At 32.9% G+C, this 18,163-nt stretch overlaps 2 protein-coding genes across 3 annotated transcripts in view; one reads left to right on the top strand and one right to left on the bottom strand.

The window, feature by feature from the left end:
- Positions 1 to 2,558, bottom strand: part of LOC140436378 (transmembrane protein 185B) — a 28,424-nt gene extending 25,866 nt beyond the window's left edge. The window contains exons 1-4 of one of the 2 annotated variants that reach the window (XM_072525128.1): positions 2,448 to 2,558; positions 2,181 to 2,357; positions 1,272 to 1,479; positions 615 to 740 (exon numbers count right to left, since the gene is read on the bottom strand). In XM_072525128.1, the coding sequence (XP_072381229.1) occupies positions 615 to 740; positions 1,272 to 1,479; positions 2,181 to 2,357; positions 2,448 to 2,485 (549 nt within the window). In that variant the 5' untranslated portion in view covers positions 2,486 to 2,558. The remainder of the gene's footprint in view (positions 1 to 614; positions 741 to 1,271; positions 1,480 to 2,180; positions 2,358 to 2,447) is intronic. The other variant, XM_072525129.1, reaches the window with a different exon arrangement.
- Positions 2,559 to 2,860: 302 nt separating this feature from the next.
- Zip102B (Zinc/iron regulated transporter-related protein 102B) lies at positions 2,861 to 17,077 on the top strand. Its single transcript, XM_072524191.1, has 5 exons — positions 2,861 to 3,155; positions 3,622 to 3,837; positions 7,435 to 7,655; positions 13,828 to 13,946; positions 16,484 to 17,077. The coding sequence occupies exons 1-5, from the start codon at positions 3,060 to 3,062 to the stop codon at positions 16,702 to 16,704; spliced, it is 873 nt and encodes a 290-aa protein (XP_072380292.1). The 5' UTR covers positions 2,861 to 3,059; the 3' UTR covers positions 16,705 to 17,077.
- The last annotated feature ends 1,086 nt before the right edge of the window (positions 17,078 to 18,163 follow it).

The following is an 18,163-nucleotide window of genomic DNA, read 5'->3' on the forward strand; positions in this document are numbered from 1 at the left end:
TTAGAATATTTAAAATAATAAAAAAAGCAAAAAATTTTTACTCCACAGGGAATTCAACTCCGATCCCCCGCGTGATTGGAGAGGATACTCACCACTTCACTACCCAGTTCGACATTTGAATCATGGTAACTGTCAAATGCGCGAAATTTAAACAATCATTACGTTTTCTAAAGTTGTTCAATTTTCTTTCCATAAGAACCTTCTACACAGTAGTAGAAAACTTAAAAAAAAGGATGAATGAAATCGGTAAAGCCGTTCTTAAGTTGTGGCGTGACATAGAGAAATGAGGTTTCATTTTTATATAATAGATTACCATTCCTGTTACGTTACTAATTAAGTACAAAAAATACTTTTCTCAAATATCAAAAGAATATCATAGTTATTTACATCTGTAAACTGTCACAGTAGCTAGAAAGGTTCCTTTTCTCACGTGAGATACAATTGCATGAAAAATATGCACCAAAGAAAAACAGAATTAACAAAATAGTAAAATATGAATTTATTGACAGAAATAACCTAAATATACCTTTGTATGTATCAATATGTAAGTGCAAAAACATTTTAAAACTAATAATCTTTCAACAAGCTATAAAAACCTTATATGTTGTACTTACCAATGAAAGACACATAACAATCCAAAGAGGCACAAATACCACCTCCCAGGACCATGATATAAATCCATCTAATCTTAAGGCAAGAAATATGAACTGTAACACGTTAACAGCACAGAATAACTCAAGCTAAAATATAAAAATAGAACAAATTACATTGTATTCAATGTTTTAGTAAATTGTGTGACTTTAAATTGCTAGTTTTGTTTCTATCAAACTTTTTTGTAGTCAAACAATAAATTAGTAAATTTTGCAACAGAGAAGTCTACCTTGTCTATAATAAATGTTAGCAGCTAAAATGTTAACTAGAGGAGAATTTTTCTGGTGGTAAATAAATCAGTATTAAACCTCTCTCCACCAAATATTTAAGATTTAACAAAATGAGTCACTGACAATCCTTTTGAATTTTGAGTTTAAATCAACTATTTAATCTAGACATAACTTTTCTTGGATATCTAATGCAACAATAATAATCTGGTGTCAGTGGCTCTACATACATTAAAAACTCGATACATATAAATGATGGTATCGATACATATAAATGAAATTCATGCAAAAAAATACAAAACCAGATATTTGCAATTTTTAAATGTTAACTTGATATAGCATTCTTACCCTGGGACATAGTCCAGACATAATATAAATAAAATTATAGCTTACCTCGAATGATCTGTCATGTTTTACAGCCCAAATACAAACAGCTATACTAACAATTGATATAAAAATTAAAGGAATAAATACTAAAATCCACAAGTGTCTTGCTGATTCGAGTTTGTCACAAACCAAAAGTTCAAACATTAACAATATTAAATGTAATGCTAAAGATATTAACATCGATTTATAGTGTACATAGGCTTCACCTTCTAACCTGAAACGAAAATATTATTTTTGCAACAAATTTCAATATTTTTATCATATAAAAACATTTGTGAGTATTCATTTATGTAATAAACTAAAAAGTATCTATTGCCTATATATCAAGTCATTGGTTATTGGACAACCTATAGGTTTCCAATAATTGGAAATTCAAAATACAATAAATAAAATATAAGAGAAGTATAAAAACTACCATTGTAATATTAGTTGTTTTCTAATTCTTATAACCAATGTAAATTTGGCTCACATGTTTTGGTTTATTTCCTACATGAATAATGACAATGTACAAAGATCCAGCGAATCTACTGTACATAATGCACTTTATAATGACAAAATATTTATATCATACATATCCATTAATAAATCATAGCTTTTATGATCACAATGAAGCTACTGCTCTTTCAGTAACAGTATCTTCAGTTAAACTGCACAGATCTTTGTTTAACTTCAATTGAATTTCCATCTTTTTCGCATTTTTAACTATAACTAATGCTATAAAAAAGCAAAAAATAAGCAGAGTATTGAAACTTTCTTTTTTTAAAAAACATTTCTTTAAGACATATATAATATCTCCTTATTTATCTCTTAACATGGCTTCTAATGAGCATAATTTTACATTCAACTTGTTTTTATTAAGTTGTTATTTTCATTAGTTATTTTTAGATTACATTTAATTAAAATCAAATTATTTACCTGAAATGTGGATACCTCCACCAGACATAGCTCCCTACTGTTGCTCCCATTATTACTAAGACCTTCCATACCCAAATTGGAGTGAAAACCGTCCAAAAGGACCAGGAGACGTGATTATCTAGTTTTAAGGCGAAGAGAATGGTAAATACTAGAAGGCAAGTATGTACAACAAACTTACTAAAATTAAACATAAGTTAATGGTATCTTAAAAACGGAAATTATATAAATTACTGAATATCACTTAACAAAATTATAGAATTTAGTTACCTTGGATTAAAATCTTGAAAGAGTGATTGCAGGTTCATTGTAAATTATCTATTTATATCTCTTCTGTATACATTTTTGTAGACAACTAAAACTCAGAACAATGAATACCAATCTTTTGACATATCGTCATATGATATCAAACTAGGCGTATTTTTAAGAATAACTTTAGAATGACACAATATACAATTTATTAAAAAATTGAATAATATATAAAGATTCGTAATAATTTCCCAAGAAAATAGAAACAGATAATCTAAAATGTATAGATTTAGTAAATATGATATTAATGTTCAAAAGCCACTGCTAAAGCACAAAAACAACTCAAAATAAATTCCCCCATTATTAAGTTCTATGGAAAAAAATCGGTCGCGAAAAATTACACAAGTCCAATTGACAACAATTTTGACATTACCGCAAATGTCACAACATGCATTTGACATTTCTGTAAATTTTGCAGATACGTGTTAAGTTATAATTTTAAAATTTAGTTAATGTTTGTTGTAGTAATTTGTTGTGATACGCACGCATTTTTTATGTACACATTACAAACAATGCTTATATATTAAAATAAAACTCTAATTCCACCGTGTTCTAGTTATAAACGGCCAGAAAATGGAAGAAACAGCTGTGTTGTTGGCACTAGTATTTGTTATGCTAGTGGGGTCTTTTCTAGCAGGATCTATTCCATTATTTTTTACATTCTCAGAGGTAATCTCATATTTACTTTATATAAATAATTGGAGGCTAAAATTTATCCCGTTTATTCATAATTTTCTATAATTTATTTCACCTTTACACAAGCCATGTATGTTAATCCTTATTATCACAAAGATATGATATTTAAATTGTTATTCATAAATTACGATTTTTCACCCGATTATCGCATATTTTTCCTCATTAACATATTGCTTTTTGGGTATACTTTCTTTAGAAACTATTTTTAAAATTATTTGTTTAAAAAATCTTTCTTTTAACCCTTTAAGGGATCTACTAGGCTATTTAGTACAGTATCATGTATTTCTGTTAAGACCTGATTAAAGTATCACTTATTTTTTCCCCTTCTTTTACTGCCGAATCTTTTATATGTTAATTTTTATTGTTAATACATTTTCTTTGATTTTTTTTGTTATTTTGTGATTTTTTTCCTTAATCAGCACTAATTTAATTATTCCAGGACAAATTAAAAAAGATAAGTGTCTTCGGAGCTGGTCTTCTAGTGGGCACAGCACTAGCTGTTATCATTCCTGAAGGTGTAAGGTCATTGATTCCAGAAGAGTCTCATGGCCATGGGGCCTCTAGTGAACCTCATACTGAAGATCATAAGGATCCGTTATCAGCAATTGGTATTAGTTTAGTTTTGGGATTTATATTTATGCTACTAGTTGACCAGGTATGCATTTTTATTTTTTTTTGTTTTATTTTATATAAGTATTAACCAAATGACCTAAATATAATAGCTGTAGTAAATTCAATTTTAAAGCAATTTTCTTTGAACTATTTATACCTACTTATTGCTTTTTATAAAATAAACCAGTTTAGGTGACATTTACAATCTGAACATTTAAATTTTAAATGAGAATTCATATTTTTAATAAAATACCAGGGTTTTGTAGGTAATAGAAATAAATTCATAAGGTAGGACAAAGAAGGTAATATTATAATTGCTACATGTTTTATTTTTTTTTTGTGTTTCTAATATACTGTGTTCACATAATTTTTAAAATAAATATCTGTTCAATAAAAGCTGAAATACATGGATTTCTAATTGGAATTCTTTATAATTAAAAAAAATTATAATACAGAGTGGTACACATTAATTTAATTATGTCATTGTCAAAATTCTTCCATATTTTCTAGTTTTTTTTTTTGTAAACAACCTTCATTAGAACTCCCCACATAAAAGAATCCATGGCATTCAGGTCTGTTGATCTTGTCTACTAATCCACCTGAAAAATTTCATCAATATATCTACCAACTACAACACAATGATGAGGCTTACCATCCTGTTGAAACCATTTTCAAGGGCATTGTGTATCATGATCACACATCCATTGGGAATTTTTTTTGGCTTGTGCATACAAATCTGATGGTTTACCTCACCATGCAAAGTAAATGTGGCTTCATTGGAAAAAATAATATGTTGTACCAACAGTGAACCCTGTTGGTAGTTGTTTATCATTGTTTAACAAAGTTCTATTCATTTATCTGGATCTTTATCATTTAATTTTTGTACAAGTTTGATTTTAAATGGATGCCATTTTTGTAGTTGTAACTGTTAATGTACTAATGTTCTAGTAATATTAAGATCACTACTAACCTTACAAATAAAAGAATGTAGATTTTCTTCAAAAGCAAGTAATTAATTAACTTCATGTACAGCATCAGTTCCAGAGGGATAATATTGGGTATTGGGTACATTTTTGACCAAACAGTACAACATTATCCATACTTTTTAACTACTGAACTTCAAAAATGACAATGACATAAAAAACTAGCCAACTGATTTTTCTGCAGTAGATAAGAAATATTTTTTGTTGACCCATATCTTGCAAATTCTGTCTATCAGACCCTAAGTATCACCATTTGTTATATTGTTTAATAGATCTCTGGAAACCTCTGAGTTTCCTTCTTTATGGAAAGAAAGTTTGTTGTTCCTATATTTAAAAGTGGTCAGAAAGACAATATTGAAAATTATCGTAGCATTTGTATACAATCTGCAATCCCTAAGCTCTTCCACAGTCTTATAGCAAAGCAACTTTCTTGATTATGTAAAGGCTTAATATCTCAATCAGAACATGGTTTTCATAGCAAAAAACCCACTGCAACAAACTTGGTTTACTATCAATCTGATATATTATCTCATATGGAAGACCGTAAACAGGTAGATATAATATACACAGATTTTTCCAAAGCATTTGATCGTGTAGATCAGCTTTTCTTGAAAATATTTATGTTTTAGAAAATATTGAATTTATTACTAGTATAGAAATCAAAACTAATGTATTTTTGCGATGTTTTGGACGAAAGGAAAAGAAAATAATAATATTTAATGACGTAATTTTCCATGATTTTACATACTGCACTCACTGCCTGATGAGTTCTCGAGAAAGATAAAACATATCATGTCTCACTCTCTTTCTACCTCTCTTGCTATCTCGGTATATATATATATATATATATATATATATATATATATATCTCCGATTAGAAGGCTCAGATTAAGGCAGAAATCTGAATTGTGTTTCGAAACTATTTTATGGATTTATTATCAGATGTCGCTATTGCGTCCATGTCGAAGCCATTTTAGTGTTGCTTCTTAAAGACAGAAAAGATTTATTTTTCACGTTGAGAAAGCCTATGAATAGCTGTTCTGATGAGCCCTACTAGGGCGAAATACATATAAACAGATACATAGACACTTTGTACCTGAAATCAAATCTTGACTGTCTTCTTCATTCAATATATATATATACTTTTTCTGCTTATTATGGAAAGTTTGAAATCATCTTTTAAATCCGTATAAAAGTTGATATTTTGACAATAATTTAACAGTAGCTATATCCTATAAAAATGTAACTTTATCGCCAAGTTTTTTTTACAATTTTATTTGCACAAGTATTTATATGATTCAATATTTTTGCATTGAAAGATTATAAGAACGCAAACATTTTAATACCTAGTCATACACATTTGTTGATTAGGAATTATTATTGTACTTTTATTTATTTAAATTGTTATATAGATATAACATGACAGCTAAACAGACATGTTTAGTGACCATTAACAATTATAAACATAAAAATTGCTCGAGACGCAAATCTAAATAACAAACAAATAATTACGATGCTCGTTTGGTAAGTACGTGATCTTACGCGAATGACGAGGAAAATATCAGTTTTTATTAGATTTAACATAGGTAATCTGGCAATACTGAAGTATAGTAGGGTAAAACTCATAAAAGTTATTTGAAGGAATGTCAAAAGTTAAAAGGATGAATGGAAAACAACCAAAGAAAGAGAATAACGGGACAATTAAATACAAATACAAAATTATAAATTCGAAATACTAGCAAATTTCAGCTGTTTAGCAATGATGAACAAAAAGCATGTCTTCAGCAAAAATAAGACTACTAAATGCAGAAAACTTAGCACATGCAAAACTATCAAAACAGAAATAATTAAATTGATTACAAAACCTAAAGAGCGAAGAAAATCAAGAGGAAGTTGAGAGGCGATTTAAGGGAAGGTAAAAAATTATGAGATAAGAGTATCAGATAATTGAGGAGATTGGGAAGATTGGATTTTGAGATGCATTTGGATTTTGGAAATGTATATGCAAAAGAAGGAAAGAATGGAGTTATGAATGAAAGAAAAAAATTAATGTGGACTGATTCCCAGCAAGAAATGAATCAGATAACTAGTCGATGCCTGATTCATGGAATATATCTAAATAAAGTAATACACATACAAACACACACACATACACACACACAACGGTACTTTCTTTTTCTCGTGGTGGGTTAAAAGCATCATATTCTTCGATTAATTTTTTATTCTGATAATATTTCCTTTTCATATACAGTATTTTTAAGTACAGTATATATTACATACTGTTAACTGCATTGAATTCTGCACAAAAGAGCAAGCCAGTGCATTATAGTAAGCCAGTGAATAAGCAAGAGAGAGAGAGATAGACTAACTGACTATTTTTCTAAATTTCTAGACTTTTAGAACAAGATAAGAGTTACATACAGCTAGGTGAAGAAGGGGAATAGAACTGTGCAAGCAAATTATATCTTGCTAAAATTAAAAACTCATGGGCGTAGAGTTCGTTGGAATTTATTTGAAATTTGGTTCAGAATGTTTTGTTAAAACGTTATCGATTCATTATATGTTTCAGCTATAACTGTTGTGTATTATGTGGTTAACATAATTTGACCGATTTCTTGATTGATTTCCCCCTCATACAATTTTACTGATGCTTGTAGATATCCCAAAGTCGAAACGAAAACGTAAATCCATCCGAAAGGAACATTACCGCTACCGTCGGTTTGGTAGTGCACGCAGCAGCGGATGGAGTGGCACTCGGTGCGGCAGCTACGACTAGTCATGCGGATGTAGAAATAATTGTATTCTTAGCAATAATGTTACACAAGGCGCCTGCTGCGTTCGGCCTTGTCACTTTTCTCCTTCACGAAGGAATCGAGAGGTAAGTTAATGAAATTGATTAGATTTTACAAAAATCCTAAAAATATATCTATATATCCACGTATCTATCGTAATGGTGCTATGTTGCCACAATTCGCATTTAATATATAAATTTTTAAATTATATTTTCCTTTAACACATTTTATTCCAGTGGATAATCCACCAATATATATTCAACTTTTAGTTGATAAGAAAAAAAATCAATATTTTTATCTATATAATCTACAGATAAAATAATATTAGTTTCCTATGATTCGCCCTGTACATAAGAGCGAAGTGTACCGTTTATTGAAACTAATAACGTTCGTTGTGTTTTATCATTATATATGTTTTAAACTGTACATAAATAATCTAAAATTATGTTTACTGTCGTTAATATTAAATTTACATTTCGTTTATCACCGAATTAAGATAATATATCGTCACGTTACGCAGGTAATAAAATGTAAAACACAAGTTTTTTTTGTATATATATATATATATATATATATATATATATATATATATATATATATATATATATATATATATATATATATATATATATATATATATATATATATTAAACAGTGCTAATTAAAAGTCCGTTCCCCCTCGTATCTTTTGAACGGTTATACAGCTTGTTTCAAATCGAGTGACGAGCCCTTCCGCCAAATAGTTAATCGCGCAGGCCATAGAATATCTATGATCAGACCCATGCAATGGCGTTGCAGCATTAAACAAATTGAATTATTTGAAATCGCACTAATTACAAAATTATTACTCACTTAAATAATCAATGGAGTTTGATTGTACACAGATTGTTTTATAGATACCAAACTTTTTGTTTGTTATAATACGAGGCGTGTTTTTTAAGTAAGTACCGTTTTGGAATTAAAAAAAAACGTGCAAAGATATGGCAATAATTTTATTTTTACATGAAAGCCTGTACCTTAATCTACTTTTCTACATAATTTCCGTGAATATTGAGGCACTTGTCATAACGTGGCACCAGTTTTTGAATACCCTCCTGATAAAATTCTGCCGCCTGACTTGTTAACCACTGCATCACAAATGTTTTGACTTCGTTATCGTCTTGAAGGCGCTGACCGCCCAGGTGTTTCTTCAAGTGCTGGAACAAATGGTAGTCGCTGGGCGCCAGATCAGGGCTGTGTGGAGGATGATCTAGAGTTTCCCATTTAAATGATTTGATGAGATCTTTGGTTTGATTAGCCACATGTGGACGAGCATTGTTAGGCAGCAAAACGATACCCGTACTCAACTTGCCACGTCTTTTGTTCTGGATTGCACGACGCAGATTTTTCAATGTCTCACAATAAGACGCTGCATTGATTGTCTCATTACGAGGCAGGAACTCCACTAGCAATACTCCTTTTCTGTCCCAAAAAACTGTGCACATGATTTTCCGGGCAGAAATTGTTTGCTTAAACTTCACTCTTTTGGGTGATGATGAATGTCGCCATTCCATGGATTGTTGTTTCGATTCTGGTGTGACGTAGGCCACCCACGTTTCGTCACCAGTAACAATTTGGTCTAAAAATCTTCACCTTCACTGTGGTACCGCTCAAGGAAAGTCAAAGCACTGCCTAAACGTTGGGTTTTGTGCAAATCCGTCAACATTTTTGGAACCCAACGTGAACACAATTTCCGGTAATTCAAGTTCTCGGTAACAATGCGATACAAAACACTACGAGAATACTGAGGAAAGCAGTCGGACAATGATGAAATTGTAAAGCGTCTGTTTTCTCTCACCTTTTCGTCCACTTTCTGCACCAAATTTTCATTAACGACCGAAGGACGCCCACTCCGTTCTTCATCATGCACATTTGTGCGGCAATCTTTAAATGCTCTCACCCATTTCCTTACCATTCCATCACTCATAATGTTTTGTTCGTAAACTTAGCCGATCTCACGATGAATATCGATCGGTTTTACGCCTTTAGCACTAAGAAATCGTATAACAGCCCGTACTTCACAATCAGCGGACTCACGATTATTGGAGGCATCTTAAACACTGGAGTAAACAAGTATACAATGAAGAATCAGACTGTAATGGCGTCAGTGCGTAGACAAGAGATGTAGGTAACCAGCGCTCATGCGCGGAACGCCGACCGTAGCGCTGCGGCGGCGGAATCGCAAAACGGTACTTACTTAAAAAACATGCCTCGTAACATCTTTAGTAATTGATACTCTAAAGTTTGGTAAAACTTAATTTTTAATTTAGTATCAGTTACTTTAAAACCGTAACTATAAAGTCATTATTGATGACTCCTTAACGACTCCTTAAGGATATACAAAGAACTGATAAGAATTATTTCCTAGAATTTCAAGTAATTGGATTTCAAGCGAGTTCGTAATTTAGTTTCATTATGTTGTCGAGTCTCAACAAGAAAGGTGCTACCACGCGTATTAAAACTATTTTTTAGAATGGAGATGGTTAAGTGTAGTACGATTAAACAGACCAGATTGACACCAGAATCCAAAGGAATAGTTTAAAATATATTTAAATATGTGCAAATACAATTTCCTGAAGATAATAGAACCAGTATTAAACAAGGTGTGAGTGAGGCTACTGGAGTAACTTTACGTACATTAGAGAAGATCTTTTTTTTCATGCAAAAACCTGCATGAAGACAGCAGCCCTAGAAGCTCTTGGAGAAGTGGACCAAAAATACACCCACCAAACTACGAAATTAACCGAAGACACACTAACATGCATAAAAGAGAAAAAAGAACTCCATATAAAATACCTGAACACAAAAAACTATGAGGACTTAAAACTATACAGGAAAAAAAATAAAGAAGTGAAAAGAAAAGTGGCAAATAAAAAAAATGAAAGATGGGAAAAAACATGCACAGAGATAGAACAGCACATAGGAGGAACGAGAAATTCAGAGTCATGGCGCATCTTAAATCGCATCGCTCCAAAGGAATAAGACAGAGAAAATCAAGATCGGTCAAATCAAAGAAAACGAATGGCAAGAATACTATAAAAAATTGCTAACCGAGGACCGCCCCGAATTCAAAGAATCAGAAATAGACGGAATAGAAATCTACACACATGACGAAATCGAATTAAGCCTAGCTGAGGTGAAAAGAACGATCAAAACTCTAAAGAACAAAAAAGCAGAAGGTCCCGTCGGAATACCAAATGAACTGATAAAAAACGGATCGGAAAAGTTATTCCGTATGATACATAAAATGTTTGAGAGAGCACTGAATGGAGAAGACTTACCGGCAGAATGGACCCAAGCATATATGACATCAATATACAAGAAACTAAATAGAAAAAACTGCGAAAACTATCGGGGAATCAGCATTATATCGTCTATAGGCAGACTGTATGGAAAGACCATAAAGGAAAAATTAGAAATATATATACAAGATAAAATCGGAGAAGACCAGGCAGGTTTCACAGCGGGGAAAGCATGCTTAGATCACATTTACACGGTCGAACAACTAATAGAAAAAATAATGGCCAAAAATAGATCCGTCCATCTGGCTTTTGTTGATCTTAGGAAGGCATATGACTCAATACCTAGAACCAAGCTATGGGAAGCAATGGAAGACATCGAAGTTCCACGAAGATTAATAAACGCGGTAAAAGCACTCTACAAGAATAACGAAGTAGCTATCAAAACGGGCAATAGAATATGCAGTCCATTTAGGACGACAAAGGGACTACTACAGGGTTGCTCCACATCCCCCACCCTGTTCAAAATATTCCTGGAAAAAACCCTGAAACCATGGAAAAGAAAGTGCGAAGGAATGGGTATACCAGTAAGGAACGAATATCTATATACGCTTAGTTTTGCCGACGACCAAATAGTGATCGCACAAGACGAGGATGACCTAAGTTTTATGATGAGAAAACTGGAGCAGGAATATACAAAGAATGGGATGGAAATAAACCTAAAGAAAACTGAATACCTAACAACGGAGAATACAGAAATAAAACAGCTGGAAATAGATGAAGGTAAACAAATCAAAGGAACAGACAAGTATAAGTATTTAGGCTTCATAATATCAAACAAAGGAACAACGGAGGAAGATATAAAAAATAGACTAGGACAAACAAGAGACTGCTTACGAAGATTGAACCCGGTACTATGGGATAAGAACATCAGCATGAAAACAAAGAAAAAAAAATATAATACCATGGCAAGAAGTATCCTCACTTATGGGTGTGAAAATTGGACAATAAATAAGAAAACCAAAAACAAAATAAGAGCAACAGAGATGGAATTCCTAAGGAGAAGCTGCAGAGTAACAAGAAGAGATAGAATAAATAACATGGAGATTAAGAGGAGAATGGGAATGAACTCCGACATAATAGACTACATCGAACAGAAGAGGTTAACCTGGTACGGACATGTCAGAAGAGCAGACCAAAATCGGTGGATAAATAGAATAACAGAGTGGAGCCCGATAGGAAGAAGAAAGACAGACAGACCCCGAAGATCTTTCAGAGATGAAGTGGACGAAGCAATTAGTAGAAGAAACCTACAGGGAGAAGACTGGCTAAACAGGAAAAATTGGAGAAAACGGTTGAGTGAAGGAATACAGTGAAAACTGTGGAAATCCTTGTATATATAGAGAGGATCATTCAACAAGCGAGTATGTTAACAAACGCAGAGTCAAATAATACACTAAAATTTCCAGCTACAACACTTGCTAAAAGGAAGCAACCGTGACAGACTTGATGGAGTATGACAAAAAGTTCATTGGAAATACCATTCATCGTTTTCATGAGACTTAACGTTGTCTTGTATCATTGAAGCTTTTGCGGAAAAGGCTTGAAGAGGTGTACGAGTGGACTGGAAGTGTGAGTTCTCTCTACAGAATTGTGAAAGATTTGGGATTTAAATGGAAGAAAATGAAAGATAATCGACGTTTATTAATTGAACGGAATGATATTTGTGCTCTACGCATTAGATATTTGGTCAAAATTAAATATTACAGAAGCGAAGGTAAGTCAATTGTATATGTTGATGAAACCTATGTACATGCAGGACACACTACGCCAAATAGCTGTACAGATGACAGAGGCAAAGGATTGTTCAAAAATATTTCAAAAAGAAGTAGGTTGGTTATCGTACATGGTGGTGGAGAGATGGGTTTCATACAGAATGCCCTTTTGATTTTTAAGTCAGGAGCTAAGACAAGAGATTATTAATTTGCCCTGCCAGACTGCCCTGTTTTTGTTACTGATAATGCGTCATATCATAATGTACAAATTAATAAAGCACCCACCAGTAATTCTAAAAAAATAGATATGATATCTTGGTTGAGAGGAAAAAATTTAACATTTGTAACGTCAATGTTAAAACCGCAATTGTATGAAATCATCAAACGACACAAACAAGATCATATTCAACATAAATTTGACAAATGCTGCAAGAATTTGGACATGTTTCTTTAAAACTGCCGCCATATCATCCAGACTTGAACCCTATAGAAATGGTTTGGGCGCAAATAAAAAATGAATGAAATGAATATCCACACAATCAAAAGCTTTTGCAAGGTCACTTATTAATCCATTAGTAGGTTCACCTGCATCAACACCGTGAACAATATGTTCTATTACTTCTAATAGAGCTTTAGTTGTTGAGTATTTTTTCTAAAGCCAAATTGAGAGCTAGATATAATTGATTTGTTATCCAAATAATTTGTTATACGATCTTTAATTAAGATTTCAAAAATTTTATTTATTATTGGTGCTATGGTAATAGGTCTGTAATTGTCTGGAGCATTTTTATTTCCTTTTTTATGAAGTGGATACTTTTGATATTTTGAATACATCAGGTCAGTAACCCTCGTTAATACATTTGTTAAATATTATTGTGAGTGGTTCAATAATTATATCTAGAGATGCCTTAATAATTTTACTGTTAAAACCATAGTAGTCAACACATGAGGATTTTTTTAATTTGTGTATGCATTCTTTCACATCAGATGCTACTATTGGGGCCATAAAGAACGAACTCGACCTTCTAGGTAGCCTGTTAAGATAGTAGTTTGTCATGCTCAGAATTTCCTATTGATTTCGATATAATATCTGCTATATTCGTTAAAGTATTGGTTAATCTGTTCTGGTAGCTTGAAATTAAAAAAAATATGATTATTGCTTTATAGTTTTGTAAATGATTTTTATGTAAGTTTCTTTCTTTTAGGCAGAGGATACGTAAACATTTGTTGATATTTTCATTAGCTGCTCCTGTCCTTACATGTTTGACATATTTCGGAATAGGACAGAAACAAAAAGAGACTCTTAGTTCACTAAACGCGACAGGTAAGGCATGCTCCTATCTTTATTACTGTAACAAGAATTAATTTCACGTTTAGAATTATTTACACTTACTTATTTATACGCTCACCATAGTATTTGCGGACAACTTAGAAGACCTACAAGTTCTTATGAACAAAATCACGTATTACAGTCAACAATATGGACTCAATATAAACGTTAAGAAGACAAAGCTTATGATAATTATCAAGAAAAGAATAACAAAAGGTCAACTGTACGTCAACCAATCCTCTGTAGAAAGAGTGACGCGCTACAACTACCACTACTATCGGTTCACAGCGTTCTCCGTCGCCTTCAGACTCCTAACCGCCATTCTTCTCTATTTAACCATAGGCCTGGGGGGATTTCTCTTTCCTCTAGTTCTTTTTCAATTCCCTCTCTTCAGCTTCTTCTCGGCCTTTACACTACCTCAGCACCATAATAAATGAAGAATGGACCAACAACCAAGAGATTAGAGCACGCGTCAGAAAAGCTAGATCCACCTTCAATCGGATGGGGGCCTTTTTCAAGAGTCACAACCTCTCTCTTGATACAAAAGTAAGAATGCTGCGATGCTACGTCTTCTCTGTCCTTTTTTATGGTGTTGAATCGTGGACCTTGAACGAAGATATGTGCAGAAAACTGAAAGCATTTGAGATGTGGCTATATCGGAGAATGCTTAAGATCCCGTGGACTGACCGAGTCACAAATGAGGAGGTCCTCAGAAGAATGAATAAGAATCGAGAAGTACTGACCACCATCAAATCTCGAAGGTTACAGTTCTTCGGACATATTATGCGAAATGAATCCAGATATGCTCTCCTTCAAGCCATTCTGCAAGGAAAAATATTTGGAAAACGAGGTTCGGGAAGAAGAAGAACATCTTGGTTAAAGAACCTCAGAATCTGGTTCAATACAACATCTGTGCAGCTTTTCCGCGCTGCTGCAGATAAGATAAAGATTGCCATGATGATCGCCAACATTCGTAACGGATAGGCACATCAAGAAGAAGAATTTATACGCTGTAAAGTTATTATGACATTCTACAAAGTAGCATCCCCGATCACAATAGCCGATCTTTATGTAGATAATACCTTAGGTTTTCGATAATTTCAGAGGCTTTATTAATATTTATAGTTTAGATAAATTCTTTATTTGCTTCTGAGTAACGAACGAGGCTTTGACAAGCATGCATTGGCCAAATAACCTTTCACAATTATCTGGTTGTTGAGAAATGCACTATTTTGAAAACTTTATCAGGCTTTGTTGAATAGTTCCAGTGAATCCCAGACTTTTGTAAAGCAGTGATGGGTATTTTCGGGTGGTTTTTCATGTCAGTGATCTGGGAGGGAGTGTGCTCATCGTCGTAAATGAGATTAGATGGTTTATTTAACAATTTATTTATGTAAGTAATGCATATGCGTAATGTACGCAAAAAGTATATACAAATTAAAAAAAGAAACGTCGAAATCCATAAACAAGAACCAAAGATACAGTTAACAGCTCCTTCTCCCTCCATTGTCCCGCGAGTTTCAAAGCCGGTAGATTTTGAGGGCCACATTTTGAAGCTTTGTGGACGATTCCGTTGAAAGACAATGTTTTATGACCATGAAAGACAAAGATAGCGAACACAGACGTCAAGTCGTGGCATTTCTTGACTCATCTATGACCCGCGGTCAGTTCCAGGTAGTCGACGCCAGCCCCTTCGGCCAAGGAATTGATGGAAAGTAGTGAATCAGTGTCAAGAACCGCTAGTCTGCTACGCTACCCGTGACGACTGCATCTTATGGCGCTAGTTCCGTGACGCTCGCCTCAGCATTTTACTGTAGAGAAAAAAAACTACCTAATACAACGCCATTATAGAAGCTTCGCTTCAAAAATAAAGAAATAATAAAATTACTTTATTCAGTTTTAAAAATATTATTATTCAACAGAGTGACTGCGCTACTAACAAGCCGTATAAATAAGTGATTTGGTTGAGTTTACCGAAAGTACAAGCTGATTATAGCTTAGAAGAAAAAGAAGAAGAAGAAGAAGAAAAGATAAACCTTTAGAAAAGTACATATTGTTTATACTATGTTATGAATTCTGCAATTTTTGATTTATATAAAACAACAATGAGTAAATATTTATTTCTTTGGAAATTAATTGCAGTTAATTATTAGAAATTTTTTTAGCAATTACCCTTTGATAGATTAGGGGATATATTTGGCAATCGACAAATCAGCAGTTTCCAGATTACAACAGATGTTTGCAATTAATCTCGAAAGAGACAAATATTTACTCGTTATTGCTTCATATAAATTAAAAATTGCAGAATTCATAAAATAGTATAAACAATATGTCTGTACTTTTTAAAAGCTTTCTCTCTTTACATTTGAAGCATACAACATATGCATTATAAAAACATGTCAACACTGCCAAATCGAAATATTTTTGACATTTGCGGCTATATTCAGCTTGTACTTTCGGTAAACTCAACCAGGGATTTAAGTAACTTTTTAAAATAAATAAAATATTTACATTATTACTGGTTTTTCTAGGTATAGCGATGTTGTTTTCTGCGGGAACATTCTTGTACGTAGCGACCGTCCACGTTTTAGCGGATATAACACAAGGTCACGAACACAGCTACGATAGACTGCCTCAAGTGGAGAACTCTAAACTGCCTTCGCCCAGTTCTCGATTGAAATCCGTAGAATTACTTTTCCTCGTCGTCGGATGTATGTGTCCGTTGTTGCTGTCGATGGGCCATCACCACTAAGTTCCTTTTGATAGTCTCCAATATTTTATTTTATATACTCTTTGTGATGATTAGTTGTGCTTTTGCGACGTTTATTTATAAAAATTAAAATAATACCAACCAGTTTATATACAGTAAGTCCAAGAAACCTTTTTTCAGTAAGACATTTCTTAATATAATGGTATCCAACCTTGTATGATATGTATATATGTACGTAAAATGTTTAGTAATCGACAGTAAATAGATTTACGCAAATTTATTGTATTTCAATCGTGTTTTTGTTATTTTTTATATTTTTAAGTAGGGTACAACGAAAAATTTTTCGTTTAGTGGAAAATGTTGAAATTAATTGTATGTGTAATGAAATCTAATGAAATAAATTTATATTATTAAATATATTTTATTATATTGTATCGTGCCTTATACCGTCTATTTTTTCTCTTGTTTTCTTCACTCGACGGAAAATGTACCAATTTTTTAAATGTTACCAATATAATAAACAAATAATTTTAAAATCTGAGTGAGGATTAGTAAAAATCTGTAAGAAACCGTATAAAGTAATTTCTAAGCGAATATTTTTATAAGTTTTGTGAAAAACCCATAAAGATATTGTATTGCTGGTTGCATAACTTGTTTGACAGTTTAAATCTTGGTGGATGCGTTTTCTTTCGATGTCCTATTTGAGGAGCATACACACCACATTCAATACTTCTTTATCAAGTACAAATTTCACTCACATTATTCTGACATTGCTGCTTAGAACTTCTACTACGTTATCTTTCATTTCACTATCAGCAATTATACCAACGTGCACAGACTGCATAACGATAGACTGGTAAAACTGGTATGGGAAGAGATTCCCACAGGCAAAAGACCACTCGGACGTCCCAGAATGCGATGGAGAGATAGCATCCAAGCAGATCTCCGGAAAATGAACATTCCATTTGACCCTAGGTTGATGGAAGACCGAACAAATTGAAAAAAGGTGTACAGTCAGCCAAGACCCACCCAGGGTTGTAGTGCTACGTGATGATGATGAATTATACCAACCCCAATCCTAGTGTTACTTTTCCCTACAAATCACAATTTGTATCCTTCACCTAGTTCTTTCGCATTTTGTCCTTTTCACCGAGATTCTTGAATGTAAGATCACTCTCCTTCTTCTAGACGCATCTACTAACTCCACACTCTTACCTGTAAGACTTCCAAGACCCTCTAATAATTTATCTAACGTGTAATATTGTTCCTCCTGAAAGAGTCCTCATCCGGAAATCCGAACGAAGGCTCTGTTTACCTCAGGAGATGCCATCATTCAGTATAATTTTTATTACATTGGAGGTATTTTTTCATTATGACTATGACCTGAAAAATTTTTTGGACGTTTGATGCCTGAATGCCATTTCTATCTGCATCATGTTCTGTAGGAATTAGCTAATACACCACCAATGTAATCCAAGTACAGTATCCACCCGCATGTAGG

This window comes from Diabrotica undecimpunctata, chromosome 3 (genome assembly GCF_040954645.1).
Source record: "Diabrotica undecimpunctata isolate CICGRU chromosome 3, icDiaUnde3, whole genome shotgun sequence".
Taxonomy (NCBI): Eukaryota; Metazoa; Arthropoda; class Insecta; order Coleoptera; family Chrysomelidae; genus Diabrotica; species Diabrotica undecimpunctata.

Excerpts from the sequence above, each read along its gene's own strand:
- Zip102B (XM_072524191.1), top strand. The coding sequence starts at position 3,060 with ATGGAAGAAACAGCTGTGTTGTTGGCACTAGTATTTGTTATGCTAGTG. Across the intron at positions 3,156-3,621 it reads TATTTTTTACATTCTCAGAG|GACAAATTAAAAAAGATAAG; the intron begins GTAATCTCATAT and ends TAATTATTCCAG. Across the intron at positions 13,947-16,483 it reads TAGTTCACTAAACGCGACAG|GTATAGCGATGTTGTTTTCT; the intron begins GTAAGGCATGCT and ends TGGTTTTTCTAG.